The following is a 16,133-nucleotide window of genomic DNA, read 5'->3' as shown; positions in this document are numbered from 1 at the left end:
TACTTTATTAATTTTCTCTTTGGGATGTGTCAGAAGTGCTGGGAAGTGTGAAAGAGCATCACAGTTCAAAACTACTTGTGTTTGCTCATCAGTTCCAGTAACAATGTTGCCCACAGCTCGAAGTGCAGCAGTCTGAAACAAAGATTTAATAAGATGTTGTTCTATTATGAAAGATACACCCTTTCATTCATGCCAACCTACTCTTTTTTACCAAGCTGTGTCTGATACTGAACAGAGAAGTGAATAGGACAGGCTTATGGAGCTAATATTATTGTAGAAAATAGTCAATAAACAAATAAGGATAATTTTAGATAGTAATTTGGGCCATAAAGACAATAAGACAGTACTTTTTTTTTTATTTTTGATTCAGTGTTTCAATAAATTACAAACCAAAACAGTGTTCTGAAGTTTTTCTTGCTTAGTATGACATTTATGAATTTGAATTATCAATTATTTTTAATAGTTGTATTAGGTCATTTTCTCCAAGTTTAAGTTTTCTGGGGGACTAATTTTAACATTTACAAGACAAATGACTCATTTTCCCCCCCTCAATTGAGATATAATTTATAGAACATAAAATTCACCCTTTCAAAGTGTAGAATTCGGTGGTTCTTATATATTCAAAGTTGTGCAACCATAACTAATAAATAATTCCAGAATATTTTTATCACATCAAAAAGGAGTATCTGTACCCATCAGTAGTCACTCCCATTTTCCTCATGCCCAGGGAGAAGGTGGTGAATGATTCCTGACAGCTACTGTGCCTGAGATGTCTCTGTGGATTTGCCTATTCCAGACATTTCATATAATTGGAATCAGACAGCAGGTGGCCTTTTTTGTCTGGCTTCCTTCACTTAAAATAATGCTTTCAAAGTCCATTCATATTGTAGCATGTATTGATACTTCATTCCTTTTCATGGACAAACAATATTCTACTTGTATTTTTTATTTTACTCTTCAGTTGTTGATAAATATTTGATTTTCACTGGGTATTATAAGTAACAGTGCCATAAACATTTGTGTGCAAGTTTTGGGTGAACATGTGTTTTCAATTCTCTTGGGTGGGTGTACACGTGTACACACACACACACACACACACACGTGGGAGTAGAAAATGCTGTGTTATACAGTAACTGTGTCTAACTTTTTGAGGTACCATCACACTGTATTCCAAAGAGGTTGTGTACCATTTTATAGGTATATAAGGATTACACTTTCTCTACATCCTTGCCAAAACTTGTTAATGTCTTTTTGATTATATCATCCCAGTGCATACAAAGTGGTATTTCATTGCAGCTTTGATTTGCATTTCCTTCATGACTAATAATGTTGAGCATGTGAGAACATGCTTATTGACCATTTGTATGTCTTCTCTGGATAACTGTATTTAAAAGTTTTGCCAATTTTTTTTCCTTTTTTATTAAGACCTTATTTATTCATTCATGAGAGACACAGAGAAAGAGAGAGGCAGAGACCCAGGCAGAAGGAGAAGTAGGCTCCATGCAGGGAGCCTGATGCAGGACTCGGTCTCGGGACTCCAGGATCATGCCCTGGGCTGAAGGCAGGTGCTAAACTGCTGAGCCACCCAGGGATCCCCAGTTTTGCCAATTTTTACTGGGATTATTTGTCTTTTGTTGAGTTTTAAGAGTTTTTTTATGTATTTTGGATAGAAGTTCCTTTTCAGATATATGATTTGCAAATATTCCCTTCCATTCTGTGGGCTGTCTTCTTACTTTCTTGATGGTCTCCTTGGAAGCACAGATTTTTAATTTTGGTGAGTCCAATTTAATCTATTTTTCTCCTTGGTTGGTCATGCTTGTGGTATCATATCTAAAAAACTGCGGCCTAACCCATGGTCATGAAAATTTATGCTTATGTTTTCTTCTAAGAGGTTTACACTTTTAGTTCTTTTTCTTTTTTTTTAAGATTTTTATTTATTTATTCATGAGATACAGAGAGAGAGAGGGAAAGGGAGAGGGAGAGGGAGAGGGAGGGAGGGGGGGGAGAGAGAGAGAGAGGCAGACACACAGGCAGAGGGAGAAGCAGGCTCCACATAGGAAGCCCGATGTGGGACTCGATCTGGGGTCTCCAGGATCAGGCCTTGGGCTGAAGCTAAACCACTGAGCCACCTGGGCTGCCCTACACTTTTAAGTTCTTATATTTAGGTATCTTATCTATTCTGAACTAATTTTTATATATAGGAGTCTAATTTCATTTGTTCACATGTTGATATTCAATAGTCTCAGCTCCATTTGTTGAATCACCATTTGTTGAAAATTCAGACTATTTTTTTAATTGAATTTTCTTAGTACCTTTGTTGAAAATAAATTGATCATAAATATATGGTTTATATCTGGACTCTTGATTGTATTTCACTGATCTATATATCTACTCTTATGCCAGTATCACAGTCTTGTTCACGCTTAGCTTTGCAGTTATGTTTTGAAAGTGAAGTCCCCAAACTTTTTTTTTTAAGCTTGTTTTGGCTATTTCTCGGACCCTTGTATTACCATATGGATTTTAAGATTAGCTTAAGTTCCTACTAAAAAGAAACTGGGATTTTAACAGGAATTGCACTTAAAGATTTTGATTTGAGAGAGAGAGAGAGAGAAGCAAGCATATGAGCAGGGGGAGGGGCAGAGGGAGAAGAAGTAGGCTCCCCACTGAGCAGGAAGCCCAGCTCTAGTTCCATCCCAGAACCCTGGATCATGACCTGAGCCAAAGACAGATGCTTACCGAACTGAGCCACCCATGCACCCCAACAGGAATTGCATTTAATCTGTAGGTAAATTTGAGGAGCACTGCCACCCTAACAACACTGCCTTCTAATCTATGAACATTGATGTTTTTCCATTTATTTAGGTCTTCTTTAATTTCTTTTAAAAATGTTTTGTAGTGATCCAGCTTCTTTCACAAATAAATTTAAAAGAAAAAAGAAAATTGTAGAGTAACAGAAACATATAAATAAAGCTACCAAATGCAATGTGTCAATCTTGTTTGGAAACTGATTTGGCCAATATATGAAGCAATCAGTAAAATTTGGATACTGACTGGATTTTAATATTAAGATTAAAAAAATATTCTAACTGTACTGTGATTATGTGAAAACACAGCCTGATTTTTTAAGAGAAGCTGGATGAAATTATATGCTATCTGGGATGTGTCAAAATAATTTGTGGGGAGGGAATGAGTAGGGATATAGAGGAAACCTACATGGAAGTTCATTACAACTATTTTCTTTTCCTAAATTATGGAGTCAAAGTTGAAAAAAATTTAAAAACCTCTATTAGTTATTATGTAAAGTACAAAGTATTGAGAGCTGCTAAAGAAAAATTCCAGCCCTATTTCTGAATGAAGTCCAATGTTAAAACTAAAGATGCATTCTGAAAAAAACAAAACAAAAAACCATATACTCATACCAAGACATAAATACAAGAAATGCAAACTTGGGCAGCCTGGGTGGCTCGGCGGTTTAGCGCCGCCTTCAGCCCAGGGCCTGATCCTGGAGACCCAGGATCGAGTCCCATGTCAGACTCCCTGCATGGAGCCTGCTTCTCCCTCTGCTTGTGTTTCTGCCTCTGTGTGTCTCCCATGAATAAATAAATAAAATCTTAAAAAAAAAAGAAGAAATGCAAACTTACTGATAAATATCTAGTATGAATTATTTTATTTTTAAAAAGTTTATTTTTTTAAGTAATCTCTACATAAAACATGGGGCTCAAACTTAATATCCTGAGATCAAGAGTTGTGTGCTCCTCTGACTGAACTAGATAGGTGCCCCTAGTCAAATACCTCTACATGGCAAATTATTCTATTCCTGAATTCAGCTAAGTGTTCCCTCCTTCCTTAAATTGCCTTAAATTTTAAGGTTTGTGTTCTCCATTCTAACTGCACATGAGTATAATCTGAAGAGCTTTTTAATGCTCAGGTTTCTAGGAAATATCCCAGATTTACTAAAACAGAATCTCTAGGGGTCAAGCAATGAAAATAATTTTTTTTTCTTTAAGCTTCACAGTTGATTTTAATATCCACCAGGGTTAATAGTGAATCAGATGAACAGTTTTCCTTAAGCTATTATTGAACAGACCATAAGCCATCATATGGTTAAAGCATACTATTTATCTCAGAAGGATAGGAAGAAAATGCTGTATCTCCCTTTACCACCACAGTTGACAGTTACTGCTTCTAATATTTGTGTGAACTTTTCAACCTCTTTTTTTGACTCTATCTAGATGGAAGTTTGGGATAAATATTTATGTGGAAGGATTTAAAAATAATAAAAGGATAAAACAAAGTTTTAACAAGATTTTATTTACTTATAAAAGAAATTATTTATTTGAGAGTGTGGCAGGAGGAGCAGAGAGGGGAGGTAGAGGGACAAGCACTCCCCACTGAGCCCACCTTGAGGCTAGATCCCAGGACTCCAAGATCTTGACCTGAGCTGAAGTCAGATGCTTAATGGAGCCACCCAGTTGCTCCATTAAAAAAAAAAAAAAAGATTTTAAATAACTAAAAGGAATCAATTTAGGAAGGCCCTAAGCAGCATATTTCAGTATAAAGCCTTTATTACAGTGCCAATGAAACTAAGCATTAACTAAGCTTGTGTGGTGCAGCATGGAGAGCTAAAAAAAAAAGGGGGGGGGGAGCGGGGGGGGGGGAGAAGAGTAGGAAAAATGAAGAAAACTAAGAATAGAAAAAAAAAATCAGTACTTGTTTCAGATGACACTCAAGTTACCATATGAATTTCCTAGGTCTACCTTAGAAGTCAATAACTTAAAAAGGAGATGCCTTGGGATGGGATTCTGGTGAGGTATGGGGAAAGAGAGGGGGATGGAGAAGGAGAGGGGGAGGTTCCTTGGGATGGGATTCTGGTGAGGTATGGGGAAAGAGAGGGGGAGGGAGAAAGAGAGGGGGAGGTTCTTATTGACCTGTAGTGATCTTACTTCATTTTCTTCTCCATCTTTAAAATGGGTATATAATATCTCACTCTTTTCAACAAAGATATGTTATTTCAAAAAGGTATATGCGTCCCTATGTTTACTGTAGCATTACTTATAATAGGTGTGGTATGAAAACAACCCAAGTGTCCACTGATAGATGAATGGATAAAAGCATGGTGTGTGTGTCATAAAGAGAAAGAGATCTTGCCATGTACAACTACATGGACGGACCTAAAGAGTATTATGCTAAGTGAAGTAAGTCAAAGAAAGACAAATACCATATGATTTCACTCATATGTAGAATCTAAAAAACAAAACGAACGAACAAACAAACAAAAAGCAGAAAGAGACCCATCAATATAGACAACAAATTGATGGTTGCCAGAGAGAAGGGACGTGGAGGGATGGGGAAAATGGGTGAAAGGGATCAAGAGATACAGACTTCCAGTAATTTGATGAGTAAGTCATGGGATACACAGTATAGCATAGGGAATATAATCAGTGGTATTGTAATAGCATTATATTGTGGTGAGCATAGTACAACTTATAGAGAAGCTGAATCATTATGTTGTATACCTGAAACTAATGCAATATTGTGTCAACTGTACATCAATAAAGAAAAAAATATTTTAAAAAAGATGTGATATTAGGCTAGAAATATACTTTGAACTAATGAAATTGTCCATTTTTGAATGCCATGCTTAAAGCAAATTAGTGATAAACAAAATACCTCATATCATTATCAACAACAAACTCACCTGAACTTTAACTTCTTGGTGGCTGAGCAGAGGAACCAAGTGAGGGACTATTCCAGAGTCTATTACCATCTGTATCTGTTCATTGCCAGCATCAGTAAGGTAAGAGAGGGCCCAGACTGTATCTACCAATATCTAATGGATACAATGAAAATTCACTTTAATAATTCTTAACCATACAGACTAACCTATGATTATTTCACTACAATTTTTCCTTTCTTGTCTCATCTCAATTCACTGAAATCTAAATCGTCTCTATTATATTAAACATCATCATCTATCTATGAATGTCTGAATGAAGTATGTGCATCCTTTAGCCATATTGAGGATGATTTGGTTAATTATGATCCTGAGCACAGGTTAGTATCCTTTTTTCTTTTTTTTAGTATCTAGTCTTAATTCACTAAGATAGACACTACACCACACATGAAATAGGAGAAAAAGACATTCTTTCCCAAATGGTCATACCAAGACATATGTCCAAAGACACTGAAGTAAATACATAAGCCCATGTGTACTCAGCATATGGAGTGACTCAGAACCTCTGGGCTAGATGTGTATATTCAAGTTGTTTTCTAGTGGTGTCATGTAGATATGTCTAAAGCCAGTTATTTCAGTATTAGGAGCATAGTACTTTTCATCTTTTCCAACCAGTTTGCTTTGCCTTATTAAAACTGCAGGCAACTTCTCATAGTGGAAGTGTCTTACAGCTGCAGATCAAGACATTACAAGCAACCATAGGACAATCTGTGTGATCTATAATCAAAAACATTCTAGTAAAAAAAAGAAAATGCATAATTTACAGCATCTGCCAAAACTACTTGTAAAAAAAAAAAAAAAAAACCAACCCTCTGCAGTTAAATACTAAAAAATAAACTATAATTTTGAATAACTTTATTGTGAAGTTCAGCAGGCCATTGTGTTTCATCTTTCTTTTGTATTAAGTCCTAATTAGAAGTTATATCCAAAAGGAAGTATGACAACTGTGTAAAACTGCTGCATAAATAACAGAGTTATTGATAAAGACACAGGAATAATAATTGTGCCTGGAACTTTACTTCTGAAGCCTTTCTGGAATATTAACTATGTGCCAAAAGACAAGTCAGAAAGGTTTGAAATTGTTTAAATCCTACCAATGATATGTTTAAAACATCTGAGAATTTCTTGGAAGGAGAAAACAACACTTTGCTGTTGTTCCTTTCAAAAACTGGAGAAAGCTCTTTGGCTATTTTTAATGTTAAAAAGACACCAAATGAAAGAATTCACACACATAAAGTGGTATCAAAATATGTGAAAGAACTAAATTTCAACTTACAAACATAAGACTTTTTTCCAGAGTACCAACATATGCCAAAATTTGTCGATACAGGCAAAAAATTTCAAGTTGTCTCCCTGACTGTATATAAAATCCAGATACAATTTATTTAAAAGGCCCAACACTAAACATCATGAATATGCTTATATCACAATCACAATTTAAAAAGACTTGACATCATATATACTTCTTGAAGTTAATATTCTATAATAAATTTACTGATTATAACTACAGTTGTAATTTCAGTGTTTCATATATGGTTTGTGGAAGCAGTTTTATTTACTTTTTTAGTTCTTTCACGGTCCGATTTAAGAATTTGCTGCTAAGTGTTTACATAAGAAGACTATATTTTTAATAAACATACAGTAAACATGCTACTAAAGAACAATGAGACTGGCTTGAAAAATTCAAGATCTATTAAAAGCAAGAAAAATGGAGCTATCTAAATCTAAACTGGATTGGGGTAAATAGGTGGAAAGAACACGGTGTATCTCTGAATAAGATCAACCAAGATGTCTGGTTTTCTGGTAGAGGTATAAACTTTGAGATTAATCTTCCTTGGAACTCTTTTAAAAGTAAAATATTAAAATTTGTAACTTGAAATAACAAACTTGGCACTAAGGAGCCAAACTCAAAATGGCTCTATATATGTATATAAAGATTCTAAAAAAAAAAAAAAAAAAAAAAAAAAAAAAAAAAAGATTCTAGACTATCAGGATCTAAAACAAAATTATCTTTAAAGCAAAGATCATGTTCATCTAATGAATTTTATTCCCTATGTCACCGCTTGATGTAGTGTAATTCTAACTTTAATTTGTTCCATATGCTTTAAAGAGAACTTGGAAAAATGGCATTACCCTAGAAACTGAAAAGGAATGAAGCAGCTTATCAAACACTGTTCATCACACTAAGCTGTTTTCAAAGAACCAGAGCTCCTCAATGTTGTATCCCTGTGATTTCCTTTACCCAACATATTCCTTGCTTTTCTAACACATTAAAGGCAAAGCTGGTTTTATAAGCAGTCAGTTTCCCACCTCATTCATACTTCCTAAGGTGCTTTTTCCTTTGCCATTTGGGTTGGTGAGAATGAATAAGGTATATGTATTATGTTTAAAATTTAGTCTGCACTAGTTTTTTTGTTCTTGTTTGGATATTTATGAGTTCTCTCTATATCATGTGAAACCACTATCAAAGTCACTGTAGATGGAAAAACATAGTAAAACTGAAATTAAAGAGTAACTGATGTTCTTGGATTGGTGCATACATACAAATATAAACCCATACGTAAAGGCACAAATATTTCTTTTTATCTTTCAAAAAATGAAAATACTATTAGGCCTATGTAGTCTCTCAAACACTGGCTAGACCGTCAAAATGAGCTTTCATAAAAAGCTCTTGACCAAAGATATAATCTTAGTGAGAGAGATCACTAACTGGCAACTGTAGGAACTTTCAAAATGAGTTTTGATCTTTCTTTCTTTCTCTCTCTCTCACACATGCACAACCACAGAGGTAATTTTAAGAACTTCCAAAATGAGTTCTTACTCCCCCAACTCTCCACATGACATTATTCAGGCCAAAATATAGTTAGGCTTGATTTCTTCAGTGTAAATTATATTTTATGATACAGGTAAACACAAAGTAAATATAATAATAGCAAGTTATGTTATTACAACTCTTGAAATGGAAAAATCTAATCGAGTACACAGAACATCATGTTCAGTAGAATATATTCTTCCCTGTGTCATAGGGGCGGCCCAGGACATACATATATACACATAAAAAATACTTACATTTACGTCTGTGTGATGAATTAAGACACAAAGAGCTGGAAGAATCTGGAGAAAGAAATATACAGATTCAGAAAACATATACATAATGGTATCTAGTTTATAGTTAAAAAACAAAACACGAAACACCTGTTTACCTCCTGAATGGTTTCCATTGGGGGTGGTGGATCTTTGTGGCGACATAAGTTGACCATAACCCAAGTAACATTTCTTAAGAATGTTATAGGAATAGACGGACTTATGAAGGAAAGTAAAGGTTTCACAACTCCAAGACTTATGACATAATCTCTACACTGTGGCCCATCACCTGTAGGAAGGAGTGATTCATTCAATAAAATACGTTGACAATAATCAATTCAGAAAACAAAGCACTGAGTTTGATAGGCTGCTTTCTGTATTTTAACTAGATATACTACTTAGCTTTATATACAAGTTTTAGACAACAATAACCAAGTTCTCATTTTAGGTCTTTAAGCCAAGAGAAGCGACATAAAGTACTAAGATTTTTTTGCACATCATTCCATGTTCATGTTTATAAATTGTTCATCTACGATTTTATGCCATTCAAAATTAGGAGCCTAAGGATCCTTCAGAGTATCTGGTGGGCAGAAAACTGTTGCTTTTATTTTCTCTCTCGATGGTACTCTCAGTTTAACAACTTTCATGTAATAAAACACACACACACACATATATATATACACCCCGAAATACTACTAGAAAAAAAAATGGTTGTAGAATTTATACTTGTGCTCCAATATCAGAGTATACCAAAAATACCAAAGTATTTTTTTTTCAAGATTTTATTTATTTATTCATGAGACACACACAGAGAGAGAGAGAGAGAGAGAGACAAACAGACAGACACACAGGCAGAGAGAGAAGCAGGCTCCATGCAGGGAACATGATGTGGGGCTCGATCCCAGGATTCCAGGATTCCACCCTGGGCTGAAGGCAAGTGCCAAACCGCTGAGCCACCCAGGGATCCCTGAGTACCAAAAGTATTAACTACACATTTTAAAAAACTAGGTCCAAAATAGAATTAAAAAAAAAAAAAAAGTGTCAAAAAAGGAGGGGATGAACCAATATCCCTAGAGCAGTGGTTCCCACAGTAATTTGGGGGCCCTATCTCAGATCTATTAAACTGATCCAAAATTCTGGGTTTTAACAGGTTCTTTATATGATTCTGAAAACAGGCTAAAGTTTGAGAATTGTTGCCTTAGAGAACTGCCAAATATAACTTCTGTATCTATAACATCACTGTAATTTCTAGTTTTAAAGCCATGTTAAGTATTACATTCTCTAAATGAAACCTCTTTTCCTTGCACTGTAATATTTAGAGACAAAATGCCTGTTCTTTTGGCATCCATGTATTCTAATTATTCTACAATGTCACTAGTTTAAAACCAAAGATCAAGATGCTGCATTAAGAGTTACAAATCTAAAATTTGGTATAAAAGCAAAGGGGTGAAGGAATCTGGATACACAAAAGATAGCATTGCTAGTAGGAATATACCATATACGAAGAATAGTTTAATTTACAGAAACTTTCCCATTTTAAAAACTCTTTTAACTGCGGGACACTAATCATCCTCTGCATTCTATCTTGGCCCTCAGAGAGTAATATAGAAAAGGTACATGAGTGTAATATTGACTACTTCCATGCAAGAACAATAATCTGTGGCAAAAATAAATTTTAATAGCAAGGGACATAACACAGTTCAGACTCCAGATTTTTCCATTCTCCATTCACTGGAGGATAGTTTTTCAAATTCTTGAGTCTGGGTAAAGTCCATCTCTAGTTTAAAAACATCTTGAAGGCAGCCCCGGTGGCACAGCGGTTTAGCGCCGCCTGCAGCCCAGGGCATGATCCTGGAGACCCTGGATTGAGTCCCACGTCAGGCTCTCTGCATGGAGCCTGCTTCTCCCTCTGCCTGTGTCTCTGCCTCTCTCTCTCTCTCTCTCTCTCTCTCTCTGCATCTCGATGAATAAATTAAAATATCTTTAAAAAAAAAATCTTGATACATCAGAATTGTCTTTAACTATTCTTACAATTGCATCAGAGAAAACCTGAAAGGTAGGGTAATCACATGGTATTCAACATTTAATGACACCGTCTATAAGCTACAAAACACCTCCTGTATGATGATGACCTCATGATGATAATGGATAGTATTACTCTATTTTACTGTGCTAAAATCCAAAAAGATATTAAAATTTTCAATTAAGACTCTTTTTAGAATTGCCATTGTGGAGAAAAATTGTTGGTTTTACAATGTGTATCCTCCTTTTCTCTAGTTTCTTTGACAATGGAGAGTATTAGGGAATAAAATGGACCCATCAACATAATAAAGAAAGGAGAGGAGATCTAGATCACATATATATTTCATAATTACTCAAATTATAAAGAGTTAACTATATACTAAAAAAAGAGCTGACTATATACAAAAAGATATTATGGTATCATAAGCAACAAAAATGTTCATTCTGTTTACTACAGGTTTATACTTAAAACAGCTATAATTTCTGTAAATTATTTCACAAAAACCAGTACTGAAAAAGACAAACTATTTTTCCTTTTCAACTACTAGTCATTTTTATTATACAGTAAATAATATATGTAAATGATACAGTATATGATAACAACAATTGTTGGATTAGCATTACAAGTTTTATACAAACCTATGATATTTCCCAGTGCCCATACTGCTTGCTCACAGACATTTTGATGGGGCGAATGTAAAAGCCTCAGGAAAAGTGGCACAGCATCTGAAGTAGGAAAACATAAATTAGCATTTAACTTTAAAGATAGGACTAAGTCAATTAGATCTCAATAATATTGGGGGGAAAAGAAGGTTAAAGATACCACACTCTAAACCAAAAATCAATCTTTTTTTGCTGAAACCTAAGAAAGAAACCTATCAAAAATATATTTTCAAAATATATTTATTAAATTATTTTCACTAGAAAAACAGTAGTGGAAAATTTTTTATTAGCAAACCACTTATTCAGCATCAAAATGACAATTTTAACATACAAATATAAAATCAAGCTGGTAAATTTTACTATTTTTAAAGTTATTTATTTATTCATGAGAGACACACACAGAGAGAGACAGAAACACAAGCAGGGTCCCCACAGGGAGCCTAATGTGGGACTCGATCCCAGAACCCTGGGATCACAACGTGAGCCAAAGGCAGACACTAAACCACTGAGCCACCCAGGTGTCCCAAGCTGGTCAATTGTCATTCACAATTAAAGCTGAATAAAATTCCGAATTAAAAATCGATTCCTAAAAACAAATAAATAAATAGATTAATTCATTCATTCCTTATAGATTCAAGCATTATTCTCAAATTTAGAGGGGAAAAAAAGGACTCCAACTCCAATTGTTGAAGTAACTTTTGAATATAGAAATTTAAAGTAACAGGAGGATGCAGTTCAAGATGGTGGCTGACTTCACCTTCTACCATGGACACACCGAATTGAAGCTACATATACAATAAATGCTTTTCTATACAACTAGCTGAATAGTTCCTCCACAACAAAGGACAAAAAGGTCACACAAGACGGACAGCAGAGACAGACACTACAGTCCTAACAAAGCCAGGTCCCACAACCTAGCAGTGACCCACAAGCAGGAGGGATTTCATAATATGGGGCATATCCCTGAGGAGGAGACAGAGCCCCCAGTCAAAATCCCAAACCCTTGGGACTACAGAACAAGCTCTCAAAATGTCTAGTTTTGAAAACCAACAGGGCTAACGTCCAAGAGACCCAAAGGGGTGTAGGAAACTAGGACTATGCTCTTAGAGATTACTTGCCCACATGCATCAGGATCCAGCACAAAAGCCATAGGCTGAAAAGTGCCTGGAGCACATATAAAGAAGATTTTTTTTTTTAAAAGATTTATTTATTCATGGGAGACACACAAAGAGAGAGAGGCAGAGACACAGGCAGAGGGAGAAGCAGGCTCCATGCAGGGAGCCTGACGTGGAACTCGATCCCGGGTCTCCAGGATCAGGCCCTGCGCTGAAGGCAGTGCTAAACCGCTGAGCCACTCGGGCTGCCCTATAAAGGAGATTCTAAACTTACCGCTTAGAGCATATATAAAGGAGATGCTAAACTTAAAGCATTTGCCTAAGGGATAAAGGTGTGCTAGACCTTCTCCAGGGATAGAGGTGCTGGCAAGTGCCATTTTTTACACACTATCTTGCTAGTGATACATGCACCATCTCTGAACTTTCCAGTGCAGAGCACTGCTATAGCTCCACTCCACCAAACCTGATGGATGGTTCATCCTGATTTGGCACGCCCCTGTGGCCCTGCTAAAACTGGCAGGAGCACCAAGTCCACATAAGGGACACCCCTCGAATGCTTGGCACTGGTAGCTGAAGGGGGGGGGCTGTCTTGCATTTCTGGGATCAGTGGGAGGGAAACAATCTGTAGCAAGCTACCATCCTCAAAGTATAGCACAGAGAGCTGACTGAAACACATGCTATCTTTCTGTGATCATTGCTTCAAGACCGGAGAGGTAGTTGTTTCACCTAATACATAAAAACACAGAAAGTCAAGTTAAATAACTAAAGAATAGAACAATATAAAACACCAGAAAACAACCTTACTGAAATGGAGATAATTTACTTGATAGTTAAAAAAAAAAAAAAAGTCATAAAGATTCTCCCCAATATGGGGAGAAAATGGATGAACATAGAAAATATTTCAACTAACAGAAAATGTAAGAAAGTACCAAACAAAAGTCCCAGAACTGAAGAACACAGTAACTGAACTGAAAGGTACATTAGAAACATTCAACAACAGGTAAGATAAAAAAGAAAGGATCAGGGATCCCTGGGTGGCGCAGCGGTTTGGCGCCTGCTTTTGGCCCAGGGCGCGATCCTGGAGACCTGGGATCGAATCCCACATCGGGCTCCCGGTGCATGGAGCCTGTTTCTCCCTCTGCCTGTGTCTCTGCCTCTCTCTCTCTCTCTGACTATCATAAATAAAAATTAAAAAAAAAAAAAAAAAAAAAGAAGAAGAAGAAAGGATCAGTGACCTGGAAGACAGGGCAGTGGAACTCACTTAAACAGAGCAGCAAAACAAAAAAATAATTTTAAAATGTGAAGATAATTTAGAGGACCAACAAGAAATCAAAAGGAACAACATTCCCATAATGGGATCCCAGAAGAAGAGAGAGAGAAAGGTACAGAAAACTTATTTGAAGAAATAATGGCTAAAATTTTTCTTAAGGTGGGGAAGGAAAGAGATAACCAGATTTGGGAAGCCAGAAAAGTTCCAAATAAAATGAATGCAAAAAGAGCCATACCAAGACACATTATAATTAAAATGTCAAGAGTTAAAGAAAGTATCTTAAAAGCGGCAATAGAAAAACCACCTGTTGCATACAAGAAAAGCCCCGTATCAGAGATTTTTCTTCAGCATAAAGTTTGCAGGCCAGAAAATACCACTCTGATATATTCAAAGTGCTGAAAGCCCTGGCAACAGATGACCAACAGACATATGACAAGATACTCAACAACACTAATTGTCAGGGAAATGCAAAACAAAACCATAATGAGGTATCACCTCATACCAGTCAGAATGGCTAGAATCAAAGAGCCAAGAAATAACAAGTGTTGGACAGGATGTGGAGAAAAGGGAACCCTCGTGCACTGCTGGCGGCATATAAATTGGTACAGCCACTATGGAAAACAGTACAGAGGCTAATAAAAAAACCTAAAAGTAGAAGAAACTAATACAGAAACTAAAAACATAGGGTCCAGAAATTCCACTTCTAGGTATTTATCCGAAGAAAATGAAAAATTTAACAGTGCCCAGTGTTTTCATCAAAAGCATCTTTGCCACAAACATTTTCACCCTATAACTAATTAGCCATATGGCAATTATGCCGTAAGAGATAAAAATAACAAAAATAAATGAGGGACATCCACTGAAAAGGACATAATGAAACATGAAAAATGGATTAACAAAATTAACAAGACTTTATTACAAAATACAAAACATCTGAATATAATTTAAAATGTATGTAAATTGATTTTACTTTGCAAGCTGTACCTAAGCACTTGTCCTGAAAGTTTTTCTTTCCTAACATTATACTTTTCTTTTTCCTTGTTGATTCATCTCTTCATCTGGCATCGTGCTTTCATTTTTTGCTAAAATTTCTTTCTTAAGAGAGGTATCAATTTCTAAATACAAGGATACGGGGATCCCTGGGTGGCGCAGCGGTTTGGCGCCTGCCTTTGGCCCAGGGTGCGATCCTGGAGACCCGGGATCGAATCCCACATCGGGCTCCCGGTGCATGGAGCCTGCTTCTCCCTCTGCTTGTGTCTCTGCCTCTCTCTCTCCTCTCTGTGTATTCATGAATAAATAAATAAAAAAATCTTTAAAAAATAAAAAAAAAACAAAAAACAAAAAAAAAAAAACAAGGATACATATTTGTAACAGCTTTGTATTACACTGTGAAGTCTTCTACACTGTTCTTTGTTCTCAGCATATTATCATGTGTCTACTGACATATGTTCCAAAGTTCCATGAGAAATGTGGGTTAAAAGTCCGTGCCACTGTATAGACTATTATGAGGGCTAAGATTTATTTAATATAATATTGGGAGTACTGTGTCAATGCAGAAATGAAAGCAAACTGTCAAGTAGGTGATGAAACCAACGAACTACCAACCAGTTATTCTTAGATCTTTTATGGCAAAATTGCCTTATGACCAACTAGTTATATGGGAAAATGCTTTCAGCAAAGATGCTTACAGTGAAACCACTTAGAACCTTTGAAGATATATGCAACTCTATGTTCATGACCGCATCATTCACAATATCCAAGATATAGAAACAACTGAAGTGCTCAACGATGGATGGATGGACAAATATGTGTGTGTACACACACACACACACACACACACACACACACACGCAATGGAATACTCAGCCATTACCAAAAAAATGAAATACTTGTAATCAGGACATCAATGGGCCTTGAGGTACTAAGTGGAATAAGTCAAAAAAGAGAGACAACATATGATTTGTTGTCAATCAAAATACATGAACAAACAAAACAAAAATTCATAGATGCAGAAAAGAGACTGATGGTTGACAGGGCAGGGGTTTCAGGAGGTGAGTGAAACAGAAGGGGTCAAAACATACATTTACATTTACATCATAAAACAGTAAGTCATGAGAATGAAATGTTTAGCATGGTAACCATAGTCAATAATATTGTACTGCATATTATGTAATCTGATATGATATTAGGGGAAATGCGACTTCTAGTAATTACATCTTGGTGCATACATTATGTTGTATACCTA

At 35.9% G+C, this 16,133-nt stretch overlaps 1 protein-coding gene across 3 annotated transcripts in view; it reads right to left on the bottom strand.

Annotated features, from left to right (window-relative positions):
• KPNA4 (karyopherin subunit alpha 4) overlaps positions 1-16,133 on the bottom strand; it is a 61,399-nt gene that overhangs the window by 14,112 nt on the left and 31,154 nt on the right. For all 3 annotated transcript variants that reach the window (XM_026016449.2, XM_072752376.1, XM_026016450.2), the window contains 5 exons: positions 11,480-11,566; positions 8,938-9,107; positions 8,804-8,848; positions 5,699-5,830; positions 4-132 (listed from right to left, as the gene is read on the bottom strand). In XM_026016449.2, coding sequence (XP_025872234.1) covers positions 4-132; positions 5,699-5,830; positions 8,804-8,848; positions 8,938-9,107; positions 11,480-11,566 — 563 coding nt within the window. The remainder of the gene's footprint in view (positions 1-3; positions 133-5,698; positions 5,831-8,803; positions 8,849-8,937; positions 9,108-11,479; positions 11,567-16,133) is intronic.

This window comes from Vulpes vulpes, chromosome 3 (genome assembly GCF_048418805.1).
Source record: "Vulpes vulpes isolate BD-2025 chromosome 3, VulVul3, whole genome shotgun sequence".
Lineage (NCBI taxonomy): Eukaryota > Metazoa > Chordata > Mammalia > Carnivora > Canidae > Vulpes > Vulpes vulpes.
Note: the sequence above shows the minus strand (reverse complement) of the source record. Positions and strands in the feature narration are given on the sequence as shown.